Source organism: Siniperca chuatsi, linkage group LG6 (genome assembly GCF_020085105.1).
Source record: "Siniperca chuatsi isolate FFG_IHB_CAS linkage group LG6, ASM2008510v1, whole genome shotgun sequence".
Lineage (NCBI taxonomy): Eukaryota > Metazoa > Chordata > Actinopteri > Centrarchiformes > Sinipercidae > Siniperca > Siniperca chuatsi.
In genome coordinates, this window is record NC_058047.1 from 24,399,033 (window position 1) to 24,422,216 (window position 23,184).

The 23,184-nt window shown below is 41.7% G+C and overlaps 1 protein-coding gene across 2 annotated transcripts in view; it reads left to right on the forward strand.

The window, feature by feature from the left end:
* The first annotated feature begins 3,670 nt into the window (after window positions 1-3,670).
* nhsa (Nance-Horan syndrome a (congenital cataracts and dental anomalies)) overlaps window positions 3,671-23,184 on the forward strand; it is a 58,081-nt gene continuing 38,567 nt past the window's right edge. For both annotated transcript variants that reach the window (XM_044198675.1, XM_044198676.1), the window contains exon 1: window positions 3,671-4,354. In XM_044198675.1, the coding sequence (XP_044054610.1) occupies window positions 4,075-4,354 (280 nt within the window). In that variant the 5' untranslated portion in view covers window positions 3,671-4,074. The remainder of the gene's footprint in view (window positions 4,355-23,184) is intronic.

Genomic DNA, 23,184 nt, shown 5'->3' on the forward strand with positions numbered 1-23,184 from the left:
ACCTAATGATACAAGAGTCCATCCTTTTGTCAATAACTGAAAGAAACATTGTTTTGCCCTTTTACTTGTGTGTAAAGCTATAACATAGGGTTGCATCAATGTGGGAAACCTCTGAATACATTTCTCAAATTATGTCTTTCAAAATAAGATAACTACACTGAAATTCTGAAATAAAGTACTTCTTCTCCCTTTTAAGACTTAATAAGGTGACATTGAAGGATACATACATGGATACATTAACCGATGATTCAGAAGCCGTTATCATATCATAGGTACGAGAGCAAAAGAGATCAAACAGACTGCAGTCATAACCTTCTAGCTCTCACAAAGCAGCTGTGCTTTCTCCAACACAGACATAACAACCAGGGGTCAAGCAGGTCACCACTGATGGCTGTATTCCCAGACCCTCCGCCACTGCCGGCCCAAAATATCCACTGGCACACTTGGCTCCCATTTAGACACCTCACTCCTATTTCTCTCTCATTCACGTTGCATTCAAAATCCCCACTCACTCCAAGTCCTCCAACGAGCTACTTTGATCATGATCAGGGACTTTGATGTTGATCCAGACATTTTTTTCAACTTAATAGCGTGGCTCTAGGGATGGCAATGTCGGTCGGTCCGTCCGTCCGTCAGTCTGTCCATCACTTTTGTCCAGGCTGAAATATCTCAGCAACTACTGCCATGAAATGTTGTACAGATGGTCCCCAGACATGTATCCTAATGACTTGATGATCCCCTGACTTTTCTGTAGCCATGAGGTCGACATTTGTAGCTTTGAGTGAAATTTCTTGACAACCGTTGGATGGATTTCCATGAAATTTGGTGCACACATTCAAGCATAGCTCAGGAAGAATTGTAATAACTCTGGTGATCCTCTGACTCTCTATAGGGCCGTCATCAGGTCAAAATTAGAATTTGTCCAATACTTTGGTTTGTGACTAAATGCCTGCAAAACTAATGACATTCCCATGAGCTTCAGCTGTACTTTGTGTTTAGTGCTCATTAGAAAATATTTGTACGCTAACATGCTAATTTCTAATTAATAAACATTAAACCTGCTTAAAATCAGCATTTACGCATTGTCATAGTGAGCATGTTAGCATGCTAATGCTAAAATGCATTTAGCTCAAAGCACTGCTTTGCCTAAATACAGCCTCATAGAGCCACTAGCATGGCTGGGAACTATTAGTCTTGTTACAGTTTGCATGGTTGATATAGTTTGCCTCTCATGTTTCCTGGAAATAGCAGCATATAACTCAGTTTCAGGATGTGAAGCATTCTGCAAGACTAATTTGAGCCTAGCAGAGGACCAAAGACAAGTATAACTGAAAGAGTTCTTTTGGGTGATTGACATCACAGGACATTTTTTTTAGAAAGAGCTAAATGAAACAGATTCTTAAATCCAAGGGAAACAGCTGAGCCGTGGTTGAGCCTCTGTTCAGGCATTCTGGAATAATGCGTCGCTCCCACATCTGAGAAAATGAATGGAGAAAATGAATGAGCTGGAGTGAATGAGTTCAGTCTGGGAGACAGACACGGGATGCCAGACGACAACAAGGCGCTCATAGCTCCTCTGTGCCATAACCAATATTTGGCACAGCCCTGCATGTCAGTACCTGCCGCATCAACTTACAGCATCTCCTCCCATACTGTAGGTTTTATTTCATCTTATACATCAGGAGAGGAGTGTGTGTATTCATTAAATCAGACAGCTTAACAGGGAGCCATTCTCACTGAACTATAAATACCACTTAAAAGTGTTTGGTTTGCATTTCAAGATGACAGCTGCACGTGATGAGGAAACTGTATGTGTCAGCCATGTGTTGTCTCTAAGTATATGCCTGTTTGATATAATTGCCATCTAGCTATCTCACGGAGTCAGCAACTGGATTATTATTATCTGCATGGTTATTACTATTATTGATTCGTCTAGCTGGAGACAGTGACATTGAGTGCTCTCAGACACAAATAGAAAAATTCCTCAGTTACAGAATCGGGCCTCTGTATATAATGACCTCTATAATGACCAAATGTTTGTTGGAATAAAGCAGAAACTCAAAGGTAATCTAATGAAATAATCTGACAAAGAGATGTAGAGTTAATTTTCAAGTTCTGTGTAAATGCACTGTAAATGTGCAATGGCTTCTCAATAACTTGTATCACCGCCGGTGGCTAAACGTTAAAGCTGACCCTTCTCACAACAAAGATTACCAGCTTTTGTCTGTTCAAGTTAGCCCTTTTGTCGCAGCGCCATTACTCAAAGATGACGACATACGCCGTTTCTCTCGTCCCTCCTTTGTCCCAGGCCGGGCTTTGCAAAGGTTGCACTTCTGGTGTGGACATTAGTTAGGCCACAGGAAGAGCTTTTAGGCTGTCACCTCTGCTGATTCTGGCCCCGTCAGCTGCTGGGATTTAGCTAAACACTCATTCAGCAAATGTGAATGAAGCTCGGCCCGGGGATGTCAGGTCTGCACACAGGGGCGAAATTATTGAAAATTATAAAGTAAAACAGGAATCCTCACAGTTTCATCACAAATAAAGAATGACTGAAAAAATAATAAGCCCTACAAGTAGCAAAAAAAATGGTGTATTTGGAATCATGTAAAAGCTATCATCTCATAAATATTTTAATCCTACTTAAATCTTGGTCAAAACACATAAGACACTGCAGCTTTTTTGGAGAATGCTTAGCCAGACACCCTGCCTGCTTTTGTCTGAACTACTTGACTTTACCCTGCTTGGTGATGAGGGAATGTCGCACACAAAGTAATCCAAATGTGTGTTTTTTTCATGTGAGGCAGACCGAGGCTGACCTGAGAAGCCGTCCGCCCCCCTCCATTTTCACCCATAACACAGCCGAACCACCTCAGTGTAAATAACAGAAGCTGTGTGATGCTTGTCCAGGATACGTTACATAAGCTCTGTGTCATTAATTTACATTCTTTCTCTGTTGCCAACTCTAAAAATGAGATGATAGTTCAAAGTAAGGCTGCACTAACCATTGTTTTCAATAAATCTGCTGATTATGTTTTGATTAATCAATGAATCGTTTGGTTCATAAGACGTCAGAATATGGTGAAAAATGGCTGTCACAGTTACCCAGGTAACACATAAGGTAACATATTCAAAGGTCTTGTTTTGTCTGACCAACAGTCCAAAGACATTCAGTTTATTATCATAGAAGACTAAGAAAACCAGCAAATATTCACATTTGGAACCAGACTGGAGGCTGGAACCAATTCATTTGTTTGTATTTTTGCTATAAAAAATGACTTTTTAATCGATTAATCAGTTATCAAAATTGTTACTGATTGATTTTCTGTAATCAATTAATCACCTAATCATTTCAGTTGTAGTTAAAAGCAAGTGACAAATGAATGAAAATACACTTTGGACTCTCCCCTGACTGACAGGTCCAAAGAACAGTTACCACAAGGAGGGTCTGTATTGGATATCCATTATGCAAGGTGAACTATTTTTGATGAATTATTCTTCACAGACCAAGGAGAGTATATTCATAGTTCAAATGTTTATTTAAAAATCAATCAAATTTTTACTCTGTGATTTGGACATTTTCTCCTTTACGAATAAAAACAGATATTCTGACAGAGATCTGAACTGAACTCACTTTATTGTATTTTCCATTCTCCCATCACATGGTTTAAACATGCCCATAAGACCTTTGGTGTGATGTGTATGCAGTGTCCCTCCTGAAAGTGTATCAGGACCAAGATCTTCATTTTTCCTGGGGGCTGTGAAGCCTGCGCGGCAGCTCAACAGCGAGGGAGTCGTGATCCAGTAAAGCCTGCATCTCCGCTCCAGGTTTTACCACCGTCTTTTTTTAAAAACCACCTCTACTTTGGAGCAGTGAAAAACACACTAGCATTAGGAGCAGCAGATGACCCGGCGCAGCAGCCAGGAGCACAACAGTCCTCTCTAACAAATGAAAGGATGGGGGGCATCAGCAGCAGCTGAATTCAGAAAAGCTGGATCAGGGGCCGATGGGAGAGAAGTGCTTTCTGCTCACTCTTGGGTCACTTTTGTTGGATTTATTCCCCGGTCCACACCAACATGCCATTTGCCAAACGAGTCGTGGAACCTCAGCTGCTGTGCAGGTATCAAATCCCAAACGAGCAGGGGCTGCTTTTCGAGGATCTGGTCTCCATCAGTAATGTGGCTCTATCTCGGACCTTGCGGCAGTTGTCGGACCTGGCCAGACATGCCTGCTCCATATTCCAGGAGCTGGAAAACGACCTCACATCCACCAACCAGCGGGTCAGGGGGCTGCAGAGTAAGATTAACCAGCTTCAGCAGACCTGCTCCGAGCTGGACCCCAAACAGGAGGCAGTGCGTGAGTACCTGACTCTCAGTTATTATCTGTTGGAGCTGCCTGCGCGCGTCCAGCGCGCGGCTCTGAAAGCAAACGGCACGAGGAAAACACACGAGGAGGCATCCTTTCCACTTTTCACTATTGACTTCGGAGTGAATTTCTTCAAATTGATGACGTAGATACAAAAATAAAGTTAGTTAAGTTTACCACGAGTTGTATAATGTTAAGTTACTAACGAAAGGATATCACGCTAGTTTAAAAACTACCTGAAAGTACGATAAAGTGGCAGAAAAGTCATTATTGACGGTAAGCCAGTTAATTAAGCCAGACCGTTATTATTTCTTTACCATTTTAATTTTAGTTGTAATATTTCCTTCGTTGTTTTTGTAGACATTAGCAATTAGTTGTCATTGGGAGACAAGCGCTGCTGTTTTCATCTCTTCCCACGCTGAGGGGCGTGTTACAGCCTGGCTGTCCGAGTTCATGCTAGTTCCCACTTAGCTATTACATTGCTATAGACAGGCTTTCTCTGTTGGAGTAACAGTAAGCTGGTCAACGTTATGGCTTAATATAACTACAGTGAAGTTACAGGTAACTTTGTTAATGACACACACTGGTCCTGGCGGGAAGCAGTTTACCTGAGTCGGATTTTTTGTCAGTGTATTCTTATTTGAAAAAGTGTCAATTGATATAGATGTAAACATGAGGTCTGATGCTCTGCTGTCCTCACTGTTGTCATGCTTCATGTGTTGAACTTTGCTTGGCCACCAGTAAGAATTCATTACCCTGATAACACAGTATGTGGCCATCGACTGGTCTCTGTGACCCCCCCCCCCAGTGACTGGGCAGTGATGTGATATTGATGGGTGTGTGTGTGTGTGTGTTATGTATAAGCCCACTCTCCAGGAAGCACTTAGGAAACCTGCGCACCCTAACCCCAGAAATGTCCAGCCCGGAACAGTTTCACCAGCTTGGACATACCCCAGTGGATTTTCCCCGCTTTAGTTTAGGTTCAGCAAGTCCTTGCATGTTCAGCAGACCCAGCTTCCTGTGGTCTGTGAATGGGTTAGTTAGGCTGAAGGCATTTATCTGATGCCTGCCACATTTAAAAAACAGACCCGACCCCTCTTGTCTCCAGAGATATTTTCACCAGCATTTGTAGCTCTTGTTTGAGGCAAAATTGGCTGACTAGTTTTCCTGGCCTTTTAAGCGTCATTTTAAGTGCAGTCACAATAAGCTGACCACTTGCAATATGTCTGTAAAGCTCCTGAGTCATCTTGTTCATATCTAGATGGTGTAAGTCAAAGGCAACCAGGTTTGCTGTTTGGTCTTGAAGACAATTTGAGCCTGATCTTAAGAGGCTCCGTCAGTTCATATTTGCAAGTACGCTTCTCTCTGAGCTGGGATGCAACACAAAGTGTGAATGGATGATTATAAGTGACACCGTATCTAATTTCTTATGAGTTTAACCTGGGACAAAAAAGTTCTGAGTACTTTGGGTGGAAACCATATTATATGAATAAAGTACTCACAGCTCAGTTTGTGTTTAAGCTGCTGTATAAAGTTGACACCAAATGGCAACATTAAAGTCAAATGATTTACTGCCTGATTCATCCCATGTCTAAATCCCTACATGCTACATTTTGGTGTACAGGAGATCTTGCATGCTAGGTGACCAGAGAACCCCCTTTTGCCTGGAAAAGCCTAATTACTCTTAATTGTGCTTTTCATATTAATGGTGTCAGGGGCAGCCTTAAACAACAGAACCCTCCCTTATCTGAATGACAATAGTGTAAATGGAGCAGTTCAAGGCACCGAGGGCTCAGTAGGCGGGGGTGGGCTTTTATGATGTGGCTGCTGAAGGACACAGCTGCAGATACCGTATTGGATTATGCAGAATCAGATATTGACCCACTGGTAAGGTATCACAAGTGCTGTACCATGTAAGCCACCATATTTTTGAATGCTCGGCCTGATGCTGACACATTTAGGTCAAACAACTTGGTTTGCCAGAAGTGCAGTGCCTCTTTCACTTTTGCTCCATCTCATATTGAGCCTTTTAGTCTCTATCAACACCAGCTATACAAGAGTTGTACTTAGTACACCAGCTGGTTCATATAGAGACACTTAAGTGGGGCTGCTATTGTCCATGTTGATTGACGTGGCTAATTTTACTGTGGAGTCCAACTATATAATACCGGGGATCCTTTTAAACAAACAGTACACACCTTGAAATGTTTCTGAGATGAAAAATAAGAAGTTGTCTCTGTTTGGTAATCTATTTATCCAAATCCATGCCAAACTTTCTTCTTTCTCTTCCTCTGTCTCTTATCCTTGGCCTCACACACACACTTCAACACACGTATACACACCAGGAGCCTGGCATGTATCCCTTAGTCCTGTGTTTGGACAGCTCTCCTGTGACACCCCATCATTGTCTGTGTTTGACTACCATCAGAGCTCCTCAGCCAGACTGGGCTCTGTAGTGCAGTCCCGTGTTAGAGCACTCTGCTGGGTTTTAAGTTACATTGGCTCAATGTGGAGGGGGAGCTGTAATACTTGTGGCAGCAAGTGGCCCTCTGGCTTTTCTGGTCCAAGAGCACATGGCTGGCAGTTTACCACATTCCTTGTTCAAACCGCTCTGGAGACTGTTTCACAATACCAAAGAGAGGAAAGCACAGATCCACTGAGTAAAACTGAGAAACACAAACATGCAAACTGCATGCACGGTCTTACATGATAATCTTGTGACTTTAAAGTATTAACTTGAAAGTGATAAGATATGTTATCGGTTGTAGTGTTAGAACATAAACCTTAAGTACAACTGTAATTCACTGATAAGCACACTGCATGTATATTGCTGCTAGCAGAAATAACTTTGACCAAGTGTGCAGTTAACAGTTCCTTTATATGTTTTTACTCTTTTTAGATTTTACTCTGAAATGATACATTAATTAACCAGCTGACTAAATAAGTTTGCTATAAAATTCTAGTTGTACATTTGTAACTGTCAAGTGCAGTCAGCTTAAACGTTTGAACTCACTCGCTTGACACTTACTACTAGTTATGCAACAGTTAAGAAAAGACAAGGGACTCCATCAGTTACAATTTCTCCCTTCTGTGCTTATAGGTGCTTTAGTAATATTGAGCACCGTGTATTTATGCTCTGCAGTTACCATCCTTTCTGTCTCTTGATTTCACTCCAGAGCTGGTCTTCCACTTCAGCGCTGTGACGTTCGTGCAGCTCTGTGAGCCTCGTGGCCTGGAATGAAAGTTTCTGTGGACAGTAGTAGCACATCATCTGTGCTACTAGAAACTCCACTAGAGTAGCTTATACCAGGAAACCACATTAGCCTGCTGACAGTCCTTTTCTTCTGCATTTCATTGACCCAGTCCGGCCATTACTGGGACTTTGGTTTACTAAGTGAGGCTGCAACGAGTCAATGCACCCTCCATCCGAGGTCAATAGCAATAGATGTTAGGATTCACGAAAGAGCTTCAGATAATGTAGGAATGAAAATATTTTGTCAGTGAGTGAAATCAGATTTGATCAGTAGTGTTCTAATGATTCCATTTTTATTTATCAAGTAGCTGAGTTAAATATATGTGGTGGGAACAGATGTGGAAAGAAATTAATGCCACCAGCCTCAATCTCTTTCCATAAAGCAAACAAACACTTTAAATCATTCACGCAAAGAAAATATATGAATCCGTGAATCTTGGATCACATTTTAGAACAGGATCGAGAGCCTCTGCTCCTCTTTTCTCTTTCATTATCAGAACCGTAGGCATTTGTCTGCAGGTCCAGACAACCTGCCGTTGATATAGTACCCCTGCTAATTATAGAGCAGATTTCAAAGACTTGCTCATTTATTCCTGCACCTTCCCCCTTCTCCCAGACAGACACTGAGAAGGCCTAGACAGCCATGATACCTTGCACTGTTGTTTTCATTCAACTGTCTTATAGCTGATGTCATGTACTCTATCTAGGCACAGTCATTTCTTTCTACTTCCTCGTGGCTTATATTCAGCACTCTGACTTTGCATTTTTGGGACCAGATTAGGGAAAGAAGTACCAAACTATGAACAAACCAATGGCTTTGTTCAGTATTCCACATTGTAACTTGATAATATGATCTAAACACTTCATTGTCAGCAAATTATTTTTATACCAGAGTTATTTGACATTGAAATGAGAAGTGCAGCCTTTGTACCAAGTTGAACTGGAGGTTTCCCCTTCATTAGGCTCCATTAACACTTTATGTGCACCTCAGAACCTCAGCCCTTGGTGGATTGCTTGGCCTGTGATTGAAGTGGTTTCTGCTGAACTGTTCTGTCAAGTCAAGCATTCCAAAAAGCCAGTGACCAGGAAACCACAGTGCTCGCTTGCACTTCTGGGACCTTGCACCCCACACGTGCTCCCTAAATTGGCCTGGAAGGCTGGTGTGATTAGGGGAGATGGGGGAGAAACTGGAGTTAGGGGTTGAGGCTGTGTTTATTTATGAAAGGAGATGTTTTGTTAAAATTAAGGTTAAGGTTTTTTCATTGCTTTGCTTGAGGGAAATGTGTGAGTGATTACACTTTACATTCCTGCGGTGGGACCCTCCATGAGAGCAAGTGCTTCTGAGTGCGGCCCTTCTAACACTTACCTAAAAATCCCTTTGCTGGTCTAATGTATATTTTCAGGTATATAGACCAACATTTATGTTAAGTGTGTTTCGGGGTCTCTCCACTGGAATGTGTGTAAGATTCCTGTTTTTGTAATGTCAGCTTCCTCCAGAGGAAGTTAAGCTCTAGCTTGTTGTTGGTAAGAGCGGATTGTTTTTTCTACTGCAGAAATTGGGAGCCATGATAAGCTATCTCCTTGCCCTAAGGTGTGTATGTCTCTCATACGCACACTCACACTTATTAAATAACATTCCCCAGCAGTCATTACTCTTTATGGAGCTCTGAGTGTGGGGCTGAGGCACCAGCAGGACAATTCAAGCCTGTCCTGAAGAGGAGGTGGGGGACAAAGTCATCTACCCCTTGACCTCAAAAGCCCGCTGACCTCGAAAACCCCCTCTACACACCCCTTCAAAACACAAAAGAACAAACACAGCCGCCTCCATCTTGCTTATCACTCGGCTTCTAAAGACTTCACCGGCCAATTAGAGTGGATTTAATGTTTGACATGATACTGAATAGCCACAGGTCAGCAGACCGGCAAAACCCAGTTCTTGGCCAGGGATGATTAAACTGTCAGAGTCAACTCAATAATTTAAACAAAGTCTTCCATCCAGGTTGTCACTCATGGTCTTTTACTTCCTCCAATTGCTGTGAGTTCTCTCAGCTTTAAATCACACACTGAGCTGCAGCAACATATACTCTTTTACTTTTTAAGCATTGAACACTTTAACTACACATTTCATACAATGCCACAGTGCCTGTCGTATTTTGTAGTTATCATGACCTGTGGTACCTGGTACTATTATTCTCTACAAAATAGTGTACTTGTACCAGAAACAATTTATTGCAAGTACTGCTTGTAATTTTGCACACAGAATAAAGATCAGTGTGACCTCACCTCTATTTATTCAGAAGAGATATTCTCTGTTCTTGGCTCTACAACATCAGCTCAGCCTTCTGTCTGAACCTACATGTAGCTGTTATTCTTAATACTGTAGCTGAGACTACAAGATTTTTCCCAAAGATCAAATAAATACACATGTGACTTCAAGTTAAACTAACTTTACAGCAGCATGCAGTTTACAACACCTCACCACATTCTTTTCCCTGGCAACCTGAAAAAATATTGACAGCTCAGAGGGTTATAAAACTATTGTTGGCAGGTTTTTGTCTTGCCGCCACTAGCCTTCAGCAAGCATTTCAGGCCACCTGCGTGGGTTTCCTCTCCCAACTTAGACTGTCTTTAAATGATATGATCTCCCTCCCTGCTTTTGTGCTCCTCCACAGCCCCTCCTCCCAGGCCAACACCGTCACAAAGACAGACTTAAATATTACGCAATGGAATTATTCTTACAGAAATCTTAAGACACATCTCAGGATCTTTGCAGGAAGAGAAGATAAAAAGTCAAGTAAAATTCTTATGAACTCTCTTTTTGTTACTTCATGTTAATAGTTGGCTCGCTATTTGGTGAGAGAGATTAGTAGGAAGTGAGAGATAAAGGATCTGAGACACTGAGAGTGAGTCACAGCTGTATAAAAGTAATTTTATATTTAGTAAATCCTCCCATGCTCTTTTAAAGATGCTCCTTTTGCCAATAGGAAGTTATATATTGCAGTTAATTACAGTGTATGACTGAACTCTGTATGCAAATCTAAACTTTATAATGGACACTTTCAAAAGATATTCTCATCTGATGTTAAGACAAACCTAAGGTGTAAAAAAGCTGGGTGGTGGGGAAAATATCAGTTAAAAATGACTTGGTATTTTAACAGGAAGGAAACACATGTGAATTTGTAGTCTTTGCCACGCAGGTGTTTAGACTGGGATTAGACTGGAATGTGAACTCCCCTCACCTCACCTCTGTACACGAGCCTGTGGATCAGCCAGGCTGAGTCTTTAAAGTTGAAAGAGCCTTTTCATCAATCATCCTACCATCACACAAGTGATGCAAAAAAGAAAGCACCTGTGGATATGAGGGTGTGTGTAACCGGTGGGCTCATCGGTTTAGGCTAAGATCCGTTGGATTTCTCTTAACACGTAATATTTCCGGTGTCTGGTTTTCTTTTCAGTTCGGTGGGACAGTTGGAATAATCTCATCCAAGCACAGAGAGTTAGAGTTTTGAGACTGTTATTTAAAAAGAATAGTTTGTCATTTTGGGAAATGCCCATATTAGCTTTCTTGTTGAGAGTTAGGTGAGAAAAACAATACCACTCTCATGTGTGTCCGTTAAATATGAATAAATAAATAGTCTATAGAGTCTATTACTTTAGCTTAGCATAAAGACTGGGAACAGGGGGAAATGGCTAGCCTGGCTCAGTCCATGGGAAGTCACTGCACCCGGCCAAGACATAGTCCGGCACATAACGTCCCGTATATCCACAACTTGTCATTTTTACACTTAATTTTTTGTGCAGATTAAACAAACAAGATAAAATATAAATTGTTAATTAGTGAGATTTGTGCTGGTAGGTGGATTTGTTTTTACAGTTGGACAGAGCCAGGCTAGCTGTTTCCAGTCTTTATGCTAAGCTAAGCTGCAGCCGTAGCTTCATAGTTACTTTACAGACATGAGAGTGATATCAATGTTCTCATCTAACTCTTTGCAAGACAGCAAATACAAGTATTTCTCAAAATGTCAAACTGTTACCTTAAAGATTTGATAGATTTTGATGTCATCTCTCCTCTTGCCTCATACGACTTGACTTGAATGGTAATTACACTCAACAAGAACCAGAAACTCCACTTCCACTTGAACAGACATCACTATTGATGAAGCCTCAGTCAGAAAGCATCTTCTGCCATTTTATATTTTCTGTCTTGTTCGTGCCAAATGGCTGTCTGATCTCCTCATACTACTGCCATTTCAGGCCAGACTCCCTCTTCACGGTCTTATCTGCTCCTTGCTGTGTTTGTACCGTCCTGTAGGCCCTCACTTGTCACGCTGATTTACACTTTTAGTGTAAGTGGTGGAAGGCACCCTTTAGCAGGCTGGTGTAGTGTTTGTGAACGAGCGTCACTGACCTGGATACAGAGTTTTCTGGTGCTCTGCTTATCGTCACTTCAACACCTTTCCACGAATGAACTGCGTGACTTTTGACACAGAATGTTTCTTTTTCTAACTTTTATCTTCCAAAGACTAGTTCTGCATTAGGGAAAATGCCAAATATCACCTAGTAAATCAATCATTTATTAGCAGATAGGGAATTCTACTTAGTTCACTCTTTATTTTTTTTCATAGTGAAGATTTCATGCCAGATGTGCATCATTTTAATGCTCCAGATAACACTAGTTGTGGCACTGAGAATGACCTGAGGCCTCCAAACAGGCTTTCCTTGGACAGGTCAACGTGAGAGGATTACTCTCCTCCGCCCGGCTCATTGTGCTCTGAAGCACACGCAAGTTCACCATCCTGCACTGGCTTTTGTTCCTCCCTCCTTTATACCCTCCTCCTCTGGGATATTTCCTCGCCATCCGGATTCATCTTTTATCCTTGCCAGTAATTTCTGTGCCTGCCCGCTCCCTCAGGCATTTTGTATACTTTGTTCTTCTCCTCTGACTGCTTTCGATGAGCTTCTGGGTCTCTCTCTCACTCTCACTCATCTCTGTATCCCAGTTTCTTATTTGGAGATTCAGCCAGACCCGCTCCCAGCAGCCCCACTGGGGAGAGACCATCCTGCTATAGCAGCAAAAAAGTGCTTTGCAATAAAAATGGATGACCTGCCCTCCATTATGTTCCGCTTTTTAGTTAGCAATTCTTTGAATTAAACATTTACTGACAACCAATCAACCCAGAATTGATGCCTTGCACTCTGGGTAGATTTGTATGGGTTAATATTTGATACAGTTTCTGATACTACTAATGTATAAATCACTGCACAGTGAGTTCTAGTAATTGGGAGTGCTTCATTTGTAAACAGGGACTGAGCTCACTGCTCTCTGGGTTTGCTGAACTTCACTTCAGTCGAAAGTGTCCCTTGACTCAATCTGAAAACGAAACAGGCTTTGTTTCATTTCCAAGTAAATGCCTTTAGTTTTTATTGCAGCCATTGTTATTGATCTCATGGCACAATCAAACTTCCACAGAGTCTGCTGCACGCAGCTCTTACCATTAGATATTTAATTATGAGAAAACAGGAAATTCTAGCTTACCATCAATCTATCCCACATGTTTTAAAGAAATGGATTCTCACCCTGAAGAAAGATCCAGTTACCAATCTAAAAAAAGATTGCTCTCTCAGAGCTCACTGGGGAGTTGTGACTTCGAGGGAACTTCCACTGACATCTGAGTACTGGCAACATGTATTGAATGAGACGCTGTATTGTTGCTTTTCCACAATGAAAGTGCAGAAATTGTTAAATCTTCCGGCTCCACCTGTTTACATTCTAACACACCGTGGCTCTCCAAAACTGTCTAGAGCTGTCTTACTGTGAAACAGTACACTTGAGAAGCCAAGAAATAGCACAGTTCATCAATAGTCATGTAGAGGGATAACATCCATGTGTCTCAGTGATGCTGAGTAGTCGACAGCTTTAGTTTGGAATCAGTATGTCCGTACTTCCACAACACTGAACTTGTAGGGAGACTGGAAGAAGAAAAAAAAGAAATGATATTTGGACAAACCCAGTTTTATATCCTCCATCATAGCGGCCTTTGTGATGATTTGCCCAGTCTGTCTTGGCAACCACTCTACATCAGGCAGCAAGCCATCACAGAGCAACTTACTGTAAGAGTTTATACTTCATTTTTAGTTATACAATGTTAGATAAATCAAATTAGCTTTTTCTTCTGGTTTTCTACTTTAGCTGGTTTTTCACAAGAGCAGCAATAATATTAAAAAAATTACTGGCATGCTTTCTTTCTGATAAACAGAATCTACAGTATGGGATGGGAAGAAAATTGCCTGGAAAGCATTTTCTCCTCAGTTATTTTGGTAAAGTTATAAATGCTGTGGGTGACAGCAAAAACAAGGAATCAACAGCAAATACCAAAGTCTAAAACGCAGCCAAAAAGAACAAAGGGGACTTCAAATGGAAGTCAGTATTTGAATAATCCTTTGATGCCACCGCGCAAGGTGTATAACATATGATGCCAAAGGTCATTACAGCTGGCAAACCTTTCAGTCTTGATTTCATATGAAACATGACCTTGTGGAAAGTGGAGACATTTGTTGAATTTGCTTTAGCAGTTTAGTTTTCCTATATATATATGCATTTGAGAGTGTCAGTATTTGTACACACATTAATAACATTTTGATGTGGTTTTGGCGTAAACAAGATTAACAGTTAGTGACCACAGTTGTGGTTTTGACTTGTTTTCACTGTCAGACCCTAGAGAAATTGTTCCTGGAAATAGCTTTTTATGACGTCATTTATGGGAAATGCGAGGGCTGTTGGCCACTGTTGCATCACAGAACTAATGGAGGGTCAGTCTGCTGTGGATTGTTCACATCAGTTCATCTGAAGAGAGTATTCCCTCCCTCGGGCTGTATCTGAAATGGTAACTGGACATAGGGGAAAGTACCTGAAGGCACTGCTGTGTTGTTACCAGCTGAGAAGCCTCGTCTGTTGGCCGTCAGCCCGGAGCCCATAGCACTGTGGAAGGTGTCTTTCATTAGAAGCATGGACTTTCATTTTGACTCTCTCCTCCTGCAGGAATATTGCTAAACTGTAACCAGACATTAGGATTTGTTTGTGTGTTTCAGTGTGTGTGTAACTTTTTCCTTGTGTGGGAAACTGAGATATTTCATGAAATGCATTTTCTTTCCAACTCCCTAATGCTATTGCTTGGCCTAACATCCCCAAATACTTCCATATAGTGTGAGGGTTGTGTTTTACAAGACCACTTTTATACATCTTATAATAAAAATTATGACCCTGCCTACCAACTAAAAGCACTGCTCAAATCCAGCAGTTTGAGCCTGATTTCTAGGACGAAGATTGTCGCTGGTGCTTGTATTGCTACTTCATGATGTGTATCAGTCTTATCTGTGGGACTCTGCGACTGCTGCATAATAAAGATATGCACATTTCCTCTCAGTCTTACAACTAGAGAAATTGTTGTTGGATTGTTGTGGCTCTTTGGTACCTTGGCTCAGGAGTCATGAACAAGCTTTTCCGAGCTTTGGAATAGGCAAATCACCCGCATCCATCTGTGTTTGAGTAAGTTTGTCCAGCTATTCACACACTACAAATTTGACTAGATATTCTTTCAAAGCAGTTGGGGATGCATTTGCATTCAAACCATGTTATATATGTGGTCAAATGTGTCTTTGACTACCTCCAAATGTGGCTTGACCAGTCGCATCTCAGTACGTCCTCAGTGCACACTGGGGTTTAGTGCTGTCTACTTGTGAATACCCATTTTGATTTTAGGTCTAAGCATGAACAGGACCAGCTAGATCAAAAGCCCAACCCAATCCCCAGAGTCTCCACCAGCCATTAAATGGGAGCAAAGTGGAGGTGAGTCAGATGATCCCTCTAGAAAAGAGAAACACACTGAGAGAGACACATGTCTGACTGAGATCCAGACATAGAAGCGCTTGTGCAAATTAAATGGAAAGCAGGGCTTGAATGGCTGCCATGCTGAAACAGACCGGCGTTGGGGCGAAGGCCTACCCTTGCAGATCTCTTTGTGCAGGCAAGCTGCATGCCAGCTGGCTGGCTGCTGGGAAGTTTTGTGTAACTCATTACCTCTCCATTGAGGGACACAAAGCCAGGCCACACTCGCCCATCAGAGCTCAGAGTCTCCCAGCCTCCTCACCTAAACGGGAGGTCAAGGTCACGGCTCCCATGCAGGGATAACGCCCGGCAGCTTCATCGTCCAGCAGCCAATCAGTAACAGAGATCTCGGTCATGAGACATGGACAGTTACCTCGGCAGCAATTTGTCTAAAGGAAGAAATGTCCCATTAGGCAGGGCACATTGATGGCCATTTATTTGAATTCTTTCACTACATGTATCCTTAAAGTGTGCCTCTATCTCACTCCCTGCTTTATTGGCCCTCTGTTTGCTCACTCTCTAACTAAATGCCACGGTGGACCAGCATGTGACAGAAATGCCTCATTTATCACCTTGATGATGTCTATTCATTCCTGTCATAAAGGCGTTGTTGTTTTGTTTAGCCAATGAACCTTCTTGTTAGTTTGAATAGGGTGGGGGAGCTGTACTAAGCAGTGTTTTGTTTTTTTAATGTGTGTTTTCAGAGGTGCAGTGCTAAAGGTAGTGCATAGAGGTGGATCAAAGACTACTTCATTCTGAAGATGAAAATAACACATTGTAATCAAAAGCATATGCAGCCTGTTTTAGGAGATCCAGGTTATAGACGGAGAGCTGTGATGTAGGTGTCGATACGGCGTGAAAAATAGCTGCTGTGTTATTCTGGACTTAAAAACATAATAAACTGCATACCGAGGCGGATTACGATGAGTTATCAAAAGCAGCAACAGTTTCTCTGCTTTTCTTTGCTCTCCCTCTCCGTGTGTGGGGGTTTGTAAAGTGTATGGATTTTTTATTTTAGTAAACTGGCTCATATCAGGTTAGCCCTCTATCTAAAATGTGGGAACCCGTGAGACATTGCCGGGACCATCTGTGACTCTGCAGATGGCCCTGCGTGTTAAAGTGGGCCATGGTAGGACCCTGTCGTCTACCCAGGACGGGACAATGGAGATTACGGATGTCTGATCTCTTGCTTTAAACACAGTCTGAGGACTGCAGGACACGGGGAGGGGCACACTGCCCTGATATGTGCATCGCACAACTGTTGTTTTATCAACGTCAAGGAATTATAAGACGCACCGGCTTTGTAAGGCCTGGACCAAGTCATTTATCCTGTCACTGAGAGTGACTGAGATGTATTTACAGAACACAAGTTGTCTCATGTTTATGAGGCTGAGTTGGAGCTCTGTAGGCTTTTCTTGTTTGTAGGCCATTTGTCCTTCAATGGCACTTGTGCTGCCTTTTGTTGTGTCTTTTTATGGTGGCTTTTTGTTGTAAGAAGAGTGTATTCAAGAAAATGGTAATCATTTACAGAGGTCCAGAAATGTTGGTTCTTTCACTTCTTTCATTTTTGCCATTGTGTCAAGCATTGCTCTTGTCCATATGACGCACACGTTCCCACAGACTATTCGGTGTTCCTTGTTCCTTGATTGTTGTTGATGTTGGTGATCTGCCAAAGAATGGTCTGCGTGCTCAACCTGTGGGGGTGCCAGAGTGAAACGTAGTACTCTGCAGATGGGAGAGTTTGCTGAAGATACAGTAGTTTTTAGGCAGGGGAAGGAAGGAATGAACTTCTTTTTAACCTTTGTTTATGTGCTTGAACTAAAGAATGCTTTTTAGTAACACTTTCACACCTAGACAATCAACCTTCTGTCCTGCTCTGTAGTCTGTGCATCAACAAGTGTATCATGACAGTAGAAATTGAGGGTGTCTTTCTTCGTAAGTAGTCAAGGGATTTAAACCAGATATTTGTTTATGACATAGGTGCATGTGTACATATGGGTTTATGTTTCAACCTCACCTCTTGTTCTAACTCTTCAGGGGGTCTACAAGTTAAAGCAGCACTGATCCTAATCTTATTAAGGAAGTGTCGGCCAGCTAGTGAGAGTTTAAAGTAACAGGCTGAGTCATATTCTCTTGGCTGCCTTATTTAGTGTGCGTAGTTGATGTGCTGGGCTTCATCTTTGGTTATTTATCAGGTTGAGAAGAAGAATTATAAGTCTGTGAGATGAATCTCTCCATTAATGTGATCATAGAGTACAGATACGTTTTGTAAATGTGTATTTTGGCATTAGGTTGAATACTTAGTTATTGCACAAGACTTGACTGGTTCCTCTTCCCACAGCTTTTGTTTTCATGACCCCTGCCACGAGAATACTTGAGAAATCTGAGATGTTGGGAATGATCTAAGGCTAAGGTATCCAAGAGTGATTTACCTCTTTGGTCAAGCCCTCATCATCCGTGAAACACCTTTTAATTTATGACTTCATGTGAGGGAGTGAAATAGTCTCAGAAAATCTCTCAGGGTGACTTTTTAATCTAAATGATAGAGGCTACATCATAATTAAAATAATAATTCCATTGTCATTCCTGATCTATGTTTTTGTCCGTAGAACAAGATATTCATAATAACAGCCAATAAACATAAAACTTAACTGTAAAATATGGTCAGATAAAATTTCTTCAAGATGTTGGGAGCCTAAACGCTTGACTAAAGCTTTTAATGCTGTTTGATCATCTCATATTGCACCACATGCAAAGCCAAATCAGATTTCATTCTGAACTGTTGTGACAATGAAACGCCGCTCTAACATAATTCAGACTATAAGAGCCATTAACATTTCAGAGTTAAGTCAGGATTTAGTCCGTCATTCATTCTTCCATCCCGACTCAACCCATCTCAGTGCTTCTATTATGTTATAGGCTTGAGGCATCACACTCCTCCCAACAAATAACAATGCATTTCTTATAGCAATACACAGGGATACATGCTTTTCGAATGATGTCATCTGCAGCCAGTCATGCCATAAGTAAGAACTTCTTCTAAGAAAGGCGCTGGGCAGCTGCTTCCCCGTTCTCCATCTGTGAAATGTATATGTTCAACACGGGCCTTTGTGGCTCACTGGCGATGGCACTGACCCAGGGTCAGGGGTGTGAATCCCACTGTGGCTTTCCATTGTGAAAATATACACGCTCATTGTGTTTTAATGCAATTTCATTTGAACCAGGTGTCATCTCAACAGCTTCATAAAAGAAGCTGAAATGTCTAAAATGATTCAAGGGGAAATGGAGGTTGATGTGCAAGTGGAAATGAGCAGAAGGATAAGAAGTGGCATCAACAAAGCAATCTGTCTGTTTTGAGTGTGGGCAGAGGGAGTGTTAGGGACGCAATCTGTGTTTTCATACTGCCTATCTTTCTCTTTCACAAGAGTATGTTGGGTTTTTTTCCCCACGAAGGACTATGCAACTGAGTATTTTCAGTAATCAAGCGATGGCTCGCACAATCAGCCTCTCTGTTGTTGGTGCAGCCTGTGAAGCCGATTATAGTTATTTGCTTTGTAAAAATTACTTTTGGCTCCTGCAGAAACTTTTTGTTTGAGCAAACCAAAGCTGGTTGAGTATGTTCGAAAAACATTTGATCTTGTTAATCTCTAGGTTACAGTTGAAACAACATTTCGGTCATGAGAAATGAAAATAGATATGGCCTATTAAGCAATTTGTTGGTAACGGGTTATGAACAAGTCCACAGAACAAGTCCACAAGGACAATGATTTGTAAAAACATTATTTAGTCAAATGTCGTGGCTATAAGGAGACAGTAGTTGATCTCTACTCATCAGTTTGTCTCAGCAAATGCTTGCAGTATTTCAGCTTCCTCCACTAGTTTTACACATAAGTTTGAAAGCAAAGGTCAGTCTGAGCTGACCGGTGGTGTCTTGGCTTGTAATGACTGTTACCATGGCAGCAGTAAACTCAGTAAAACTTGGATGCTTGGATTATGTGGATCCATTGATTATCCTGGGTCACACATATTCACCCAACTACAGGTTTATGGGGTTGTTGAAGATAAATTGCTTTCTGGCTGAATGTGTGATGGTAATGGGTTTACTGCAGGTTTTATAGCCTCATTTGCTGTATCACAATACACCCTTTTTTATTTAAAAAATTGCTATGTTTAGCTGCTGCAGCATGATTCATGCAGTCAAAGTTAACTTTTTTCCGTTTATTGACTCACATTTGCTGATGTCTGTTGATGGCCGTGTAAGTGGAGCAAACTGAACTTACAGTAACTAGTATTGCATTAGTTGTGGTGTTTTAGTGGATTTAATATGCAAGTGGTGACAGCGTGGATTGTTGGTGGCTGGTGTTGCAATCGTGTTGCTTATGTTGACAATGAAGGATGGGAGGGGCACTGATCACTGTCACAAAGAACCTTTTCACCAGACCCTCAGAAGAGACAGAAAGTTTATGATGTCAAAAAGGAGGTCAGGGCTCCATCGCTGGAATTTTACATATAATTTAGTAAAATGTGACGATGGTCCAATGTCTGTACAGTGTGAATCCTCATTTAAAAATCTGATATTTTTTAGGTAGAGGTCGAGCTACTGGGTAACAAATGAGTCACTGCAATGAATTTGCATATTCCCCTGATCCCCTGGATTATGATGTTTTATTTAATCTGTCTTTTATGACGCCGTGGGATTCATCCAAATAAGTAGTTGTAGGCCTGTTTGTTTTTTTGGTTTGTGTCGTTCGTCCTGTCATACCACATGGCTTGTGTTGGTCACGGTTATCAGTGCAAGTCTAGAAAATCAGAATGGGCAGGAGAACGAAAAGGGAGAATAACCTTACAGTCCTGACATTCCCAAAGCCCTCAGGTTGAAGAAATATAGGGGTGACGGAGGATACATTCCTCTGAGCACAGATGTGACCTGTCCATCTGGACTTTTACTTTCTGCGATGTCACAGAGCTGATAACGTAACAGAGGAAACTGAAGGTGTGATTCTGTCATTTTGCTCATGTTTTCTTGTTAGATATCACACCGCAACTACACAGTTTTCACACCAAAGAGAGTGACAAGCCTAAACCACAGTCCATTGAGATCCCATTTCCCTCCATAAACAAACTGTAGAGGGCCTCCAGAGGGACCTGTCTAGACCACGATTACTCATTGTTCGTTAATGCATGCAAGCATACACACACACACACACATCAGATGAGGGCTAGTTAAAGGCCTTATGTATGGTTTTGGAAGTAAACATCGAATGTGACCATTCGCTAAACAGATGAGAGCAGTAGCATACTGCATATTTGCTTGAGGCGGCAACTTGCCAGCAACATCTGCAGCCCTACATTTAACCTCAGCCTTACAGATGCCTGATGCTCTGTATGTCGCGTCCATCCATCCTGTTGCTCATCAGGATTTTGGGCTCAGGGCCAGGGGCATTTCAGCTTGCAGGAGGTGTTGACCTGTGATTTAGTTGCAGTGTGTCATCAGCAGTGCTCACCACTTTCAACTCTCTGTATTTGTTTTCTTTAAACAGTAGATTTCTTCAAACTTGTGCAGCGGCTTGCAGTATTCCATTTTTGCATTGTATGATGAAAACAATGAGGTTATTTTGAGTAGATTCATATATGTGTAATATATTTTTTCAATTTTATGATAGATATTTATATTATCAGATACATATTCTTGTGTATTAATTTAGATGCACATAAAGGACAACGAGGACTTGAACGCTCTCCTAATCTGTGTTATCCTGTTTACCCTCCTGGAGTGAGATAACAATTGCGTAACATCACTAAACTGCAGCAACATTTCGACATACAACGGGCTGTTTCTATAAATGACATGGGGTATGTACCTGACCTCAGACAGATCTCTTTAATCTGGGACACTGGTCGCCCCTAATCTCCTGGTTAAAGGGGATCCCGTGTTAGGTGACACACTTCTGTCTCTGTGAAGTTTGGTGTCACTGATGGTGACCCTTATTGGGGCAAAGACAACGCATGTGTGGAAAAGCCCTCTTTCTTCTCATTAATATTCAGTCTCAATCACAAGCTCCTCCCACATAGGCACTAGTGACATCTGGTGTGTTATGGGCCAATGTCGCTGACCCAAGCCGCCTTTTAATCACATGTGTTTTTATTCAAATATCTGCCAACTTGCACTCAGACACAGGCCTGTTCATACCTTGATTCATTTCAAATACTTCTGGCTCATTTCAATTCACAACCTTAAAGGTTGTGAATTCTAGTACAATGATCATCATACAGACAGCCCATTTTAACTCAGAAAGCAGTGGTTCTTTCTCCAAATAAGAAGAGAGGCTTGAAGGAATTGTTTGACACTTTGGGAAATATGCTTACTTGCTGAGTGTTGGATGAGAAGATTGATACCCGTCTTATGTGTGTACAGTTAATATGAAGCTACATCCAGTAGCCGGAAAGCTTAGTTTAGTAGAAAAACTGGAAACAGAGGGAAACAGCTAGTTGGCCTGGCTGTGTCCAAAGTATCAAAATACGCCTACCAACACTTGTAAAGCTCACTTATTAATTAATAATTAATTATGTCTCATAACTTCCTGAAGTCTCTGCTGGTTGCTTGGCAACCTCACAGTGTGACGGCCAATCTTCAGGAGGTTACTGCGCTCGACTAGGTATTAGTCCGACATATAATCCCCCATAAAACCACAATGTGTTGTTTTTACACTTTGGTTTTTGTACGAATTAAACAAATTAGATATAATGTGTTAATTAGTGAGCTTTAGAGGTAGCCAGGCTAGCTGTTTCCCCCTGTTTACAGCCTTCGTGCTAAGCTAAGCTTATGGTCTCCAGGCTCTAGCTCTATATTTAACGTTCAGACATGAGAGTGGTATCAATTTTCTCAACTAACTCAAAAAGAAAGAGAATAAGTGTACTTGCCAAAATGTTGAATTATTTTTTTATATTAAATGAGATTATTCCTCAAGTGTATGAACATACTGTATGACTTCAAACCTGACTTACTGTAGGAATAACTTCTTAATAACTTGGATGCCGTCAGCAGTGATGTTATGATCTGCTAGCTCTAAGCGGGCTGCTGTTTAGCGCCTTCAGCGTATTACTTGATATCTCACAATCCTCTTGTTCATGATTAGAGGGTCTGCAGAGCTGTAGTGAAGCTTTGGACCCACAGACTCGTTCGTTACTAATGGATTTCCATTGGGGCCTGCCAGGGCGGGATAAACTTGCAGCTCGCAGTGATGTCACTCTGCCTCAGCTACAAAGTTGATGTGATTACCATCTTAGAAATCACTGTCAGACTGCGGAGACCAAATTACCATGCATGTTCCCTCGGCTTCTCTCTCTCTTGCTCTCTCTCTCTCTCTCTCATGAACAGCCCTTCACCCGCTCTCTCTCTCACCGCATCTTCCTCATCTCTCTGCGAGTGTTCCTGTTGAGCCAGGTTCACCCTGCTGTGATATCATGCCCAGTGGAGCCAGACTAATCACAGTCACTTCCCAGGATCATTCCCACACTGTGTAAGCCATTCATTTTCTAGACATGGATTGTCTCTCCTGCTTAGTCAGAAAAGTGGGGGGGAAAAAGGTACTGTATTTCTTGCTGAATGTTTGAGTTGGTAAAGTTTTTTTTCATAAGTGCAGTCCATCTTTTCTTTTTCTATTTTTCCTCTCGCGAGGGCTT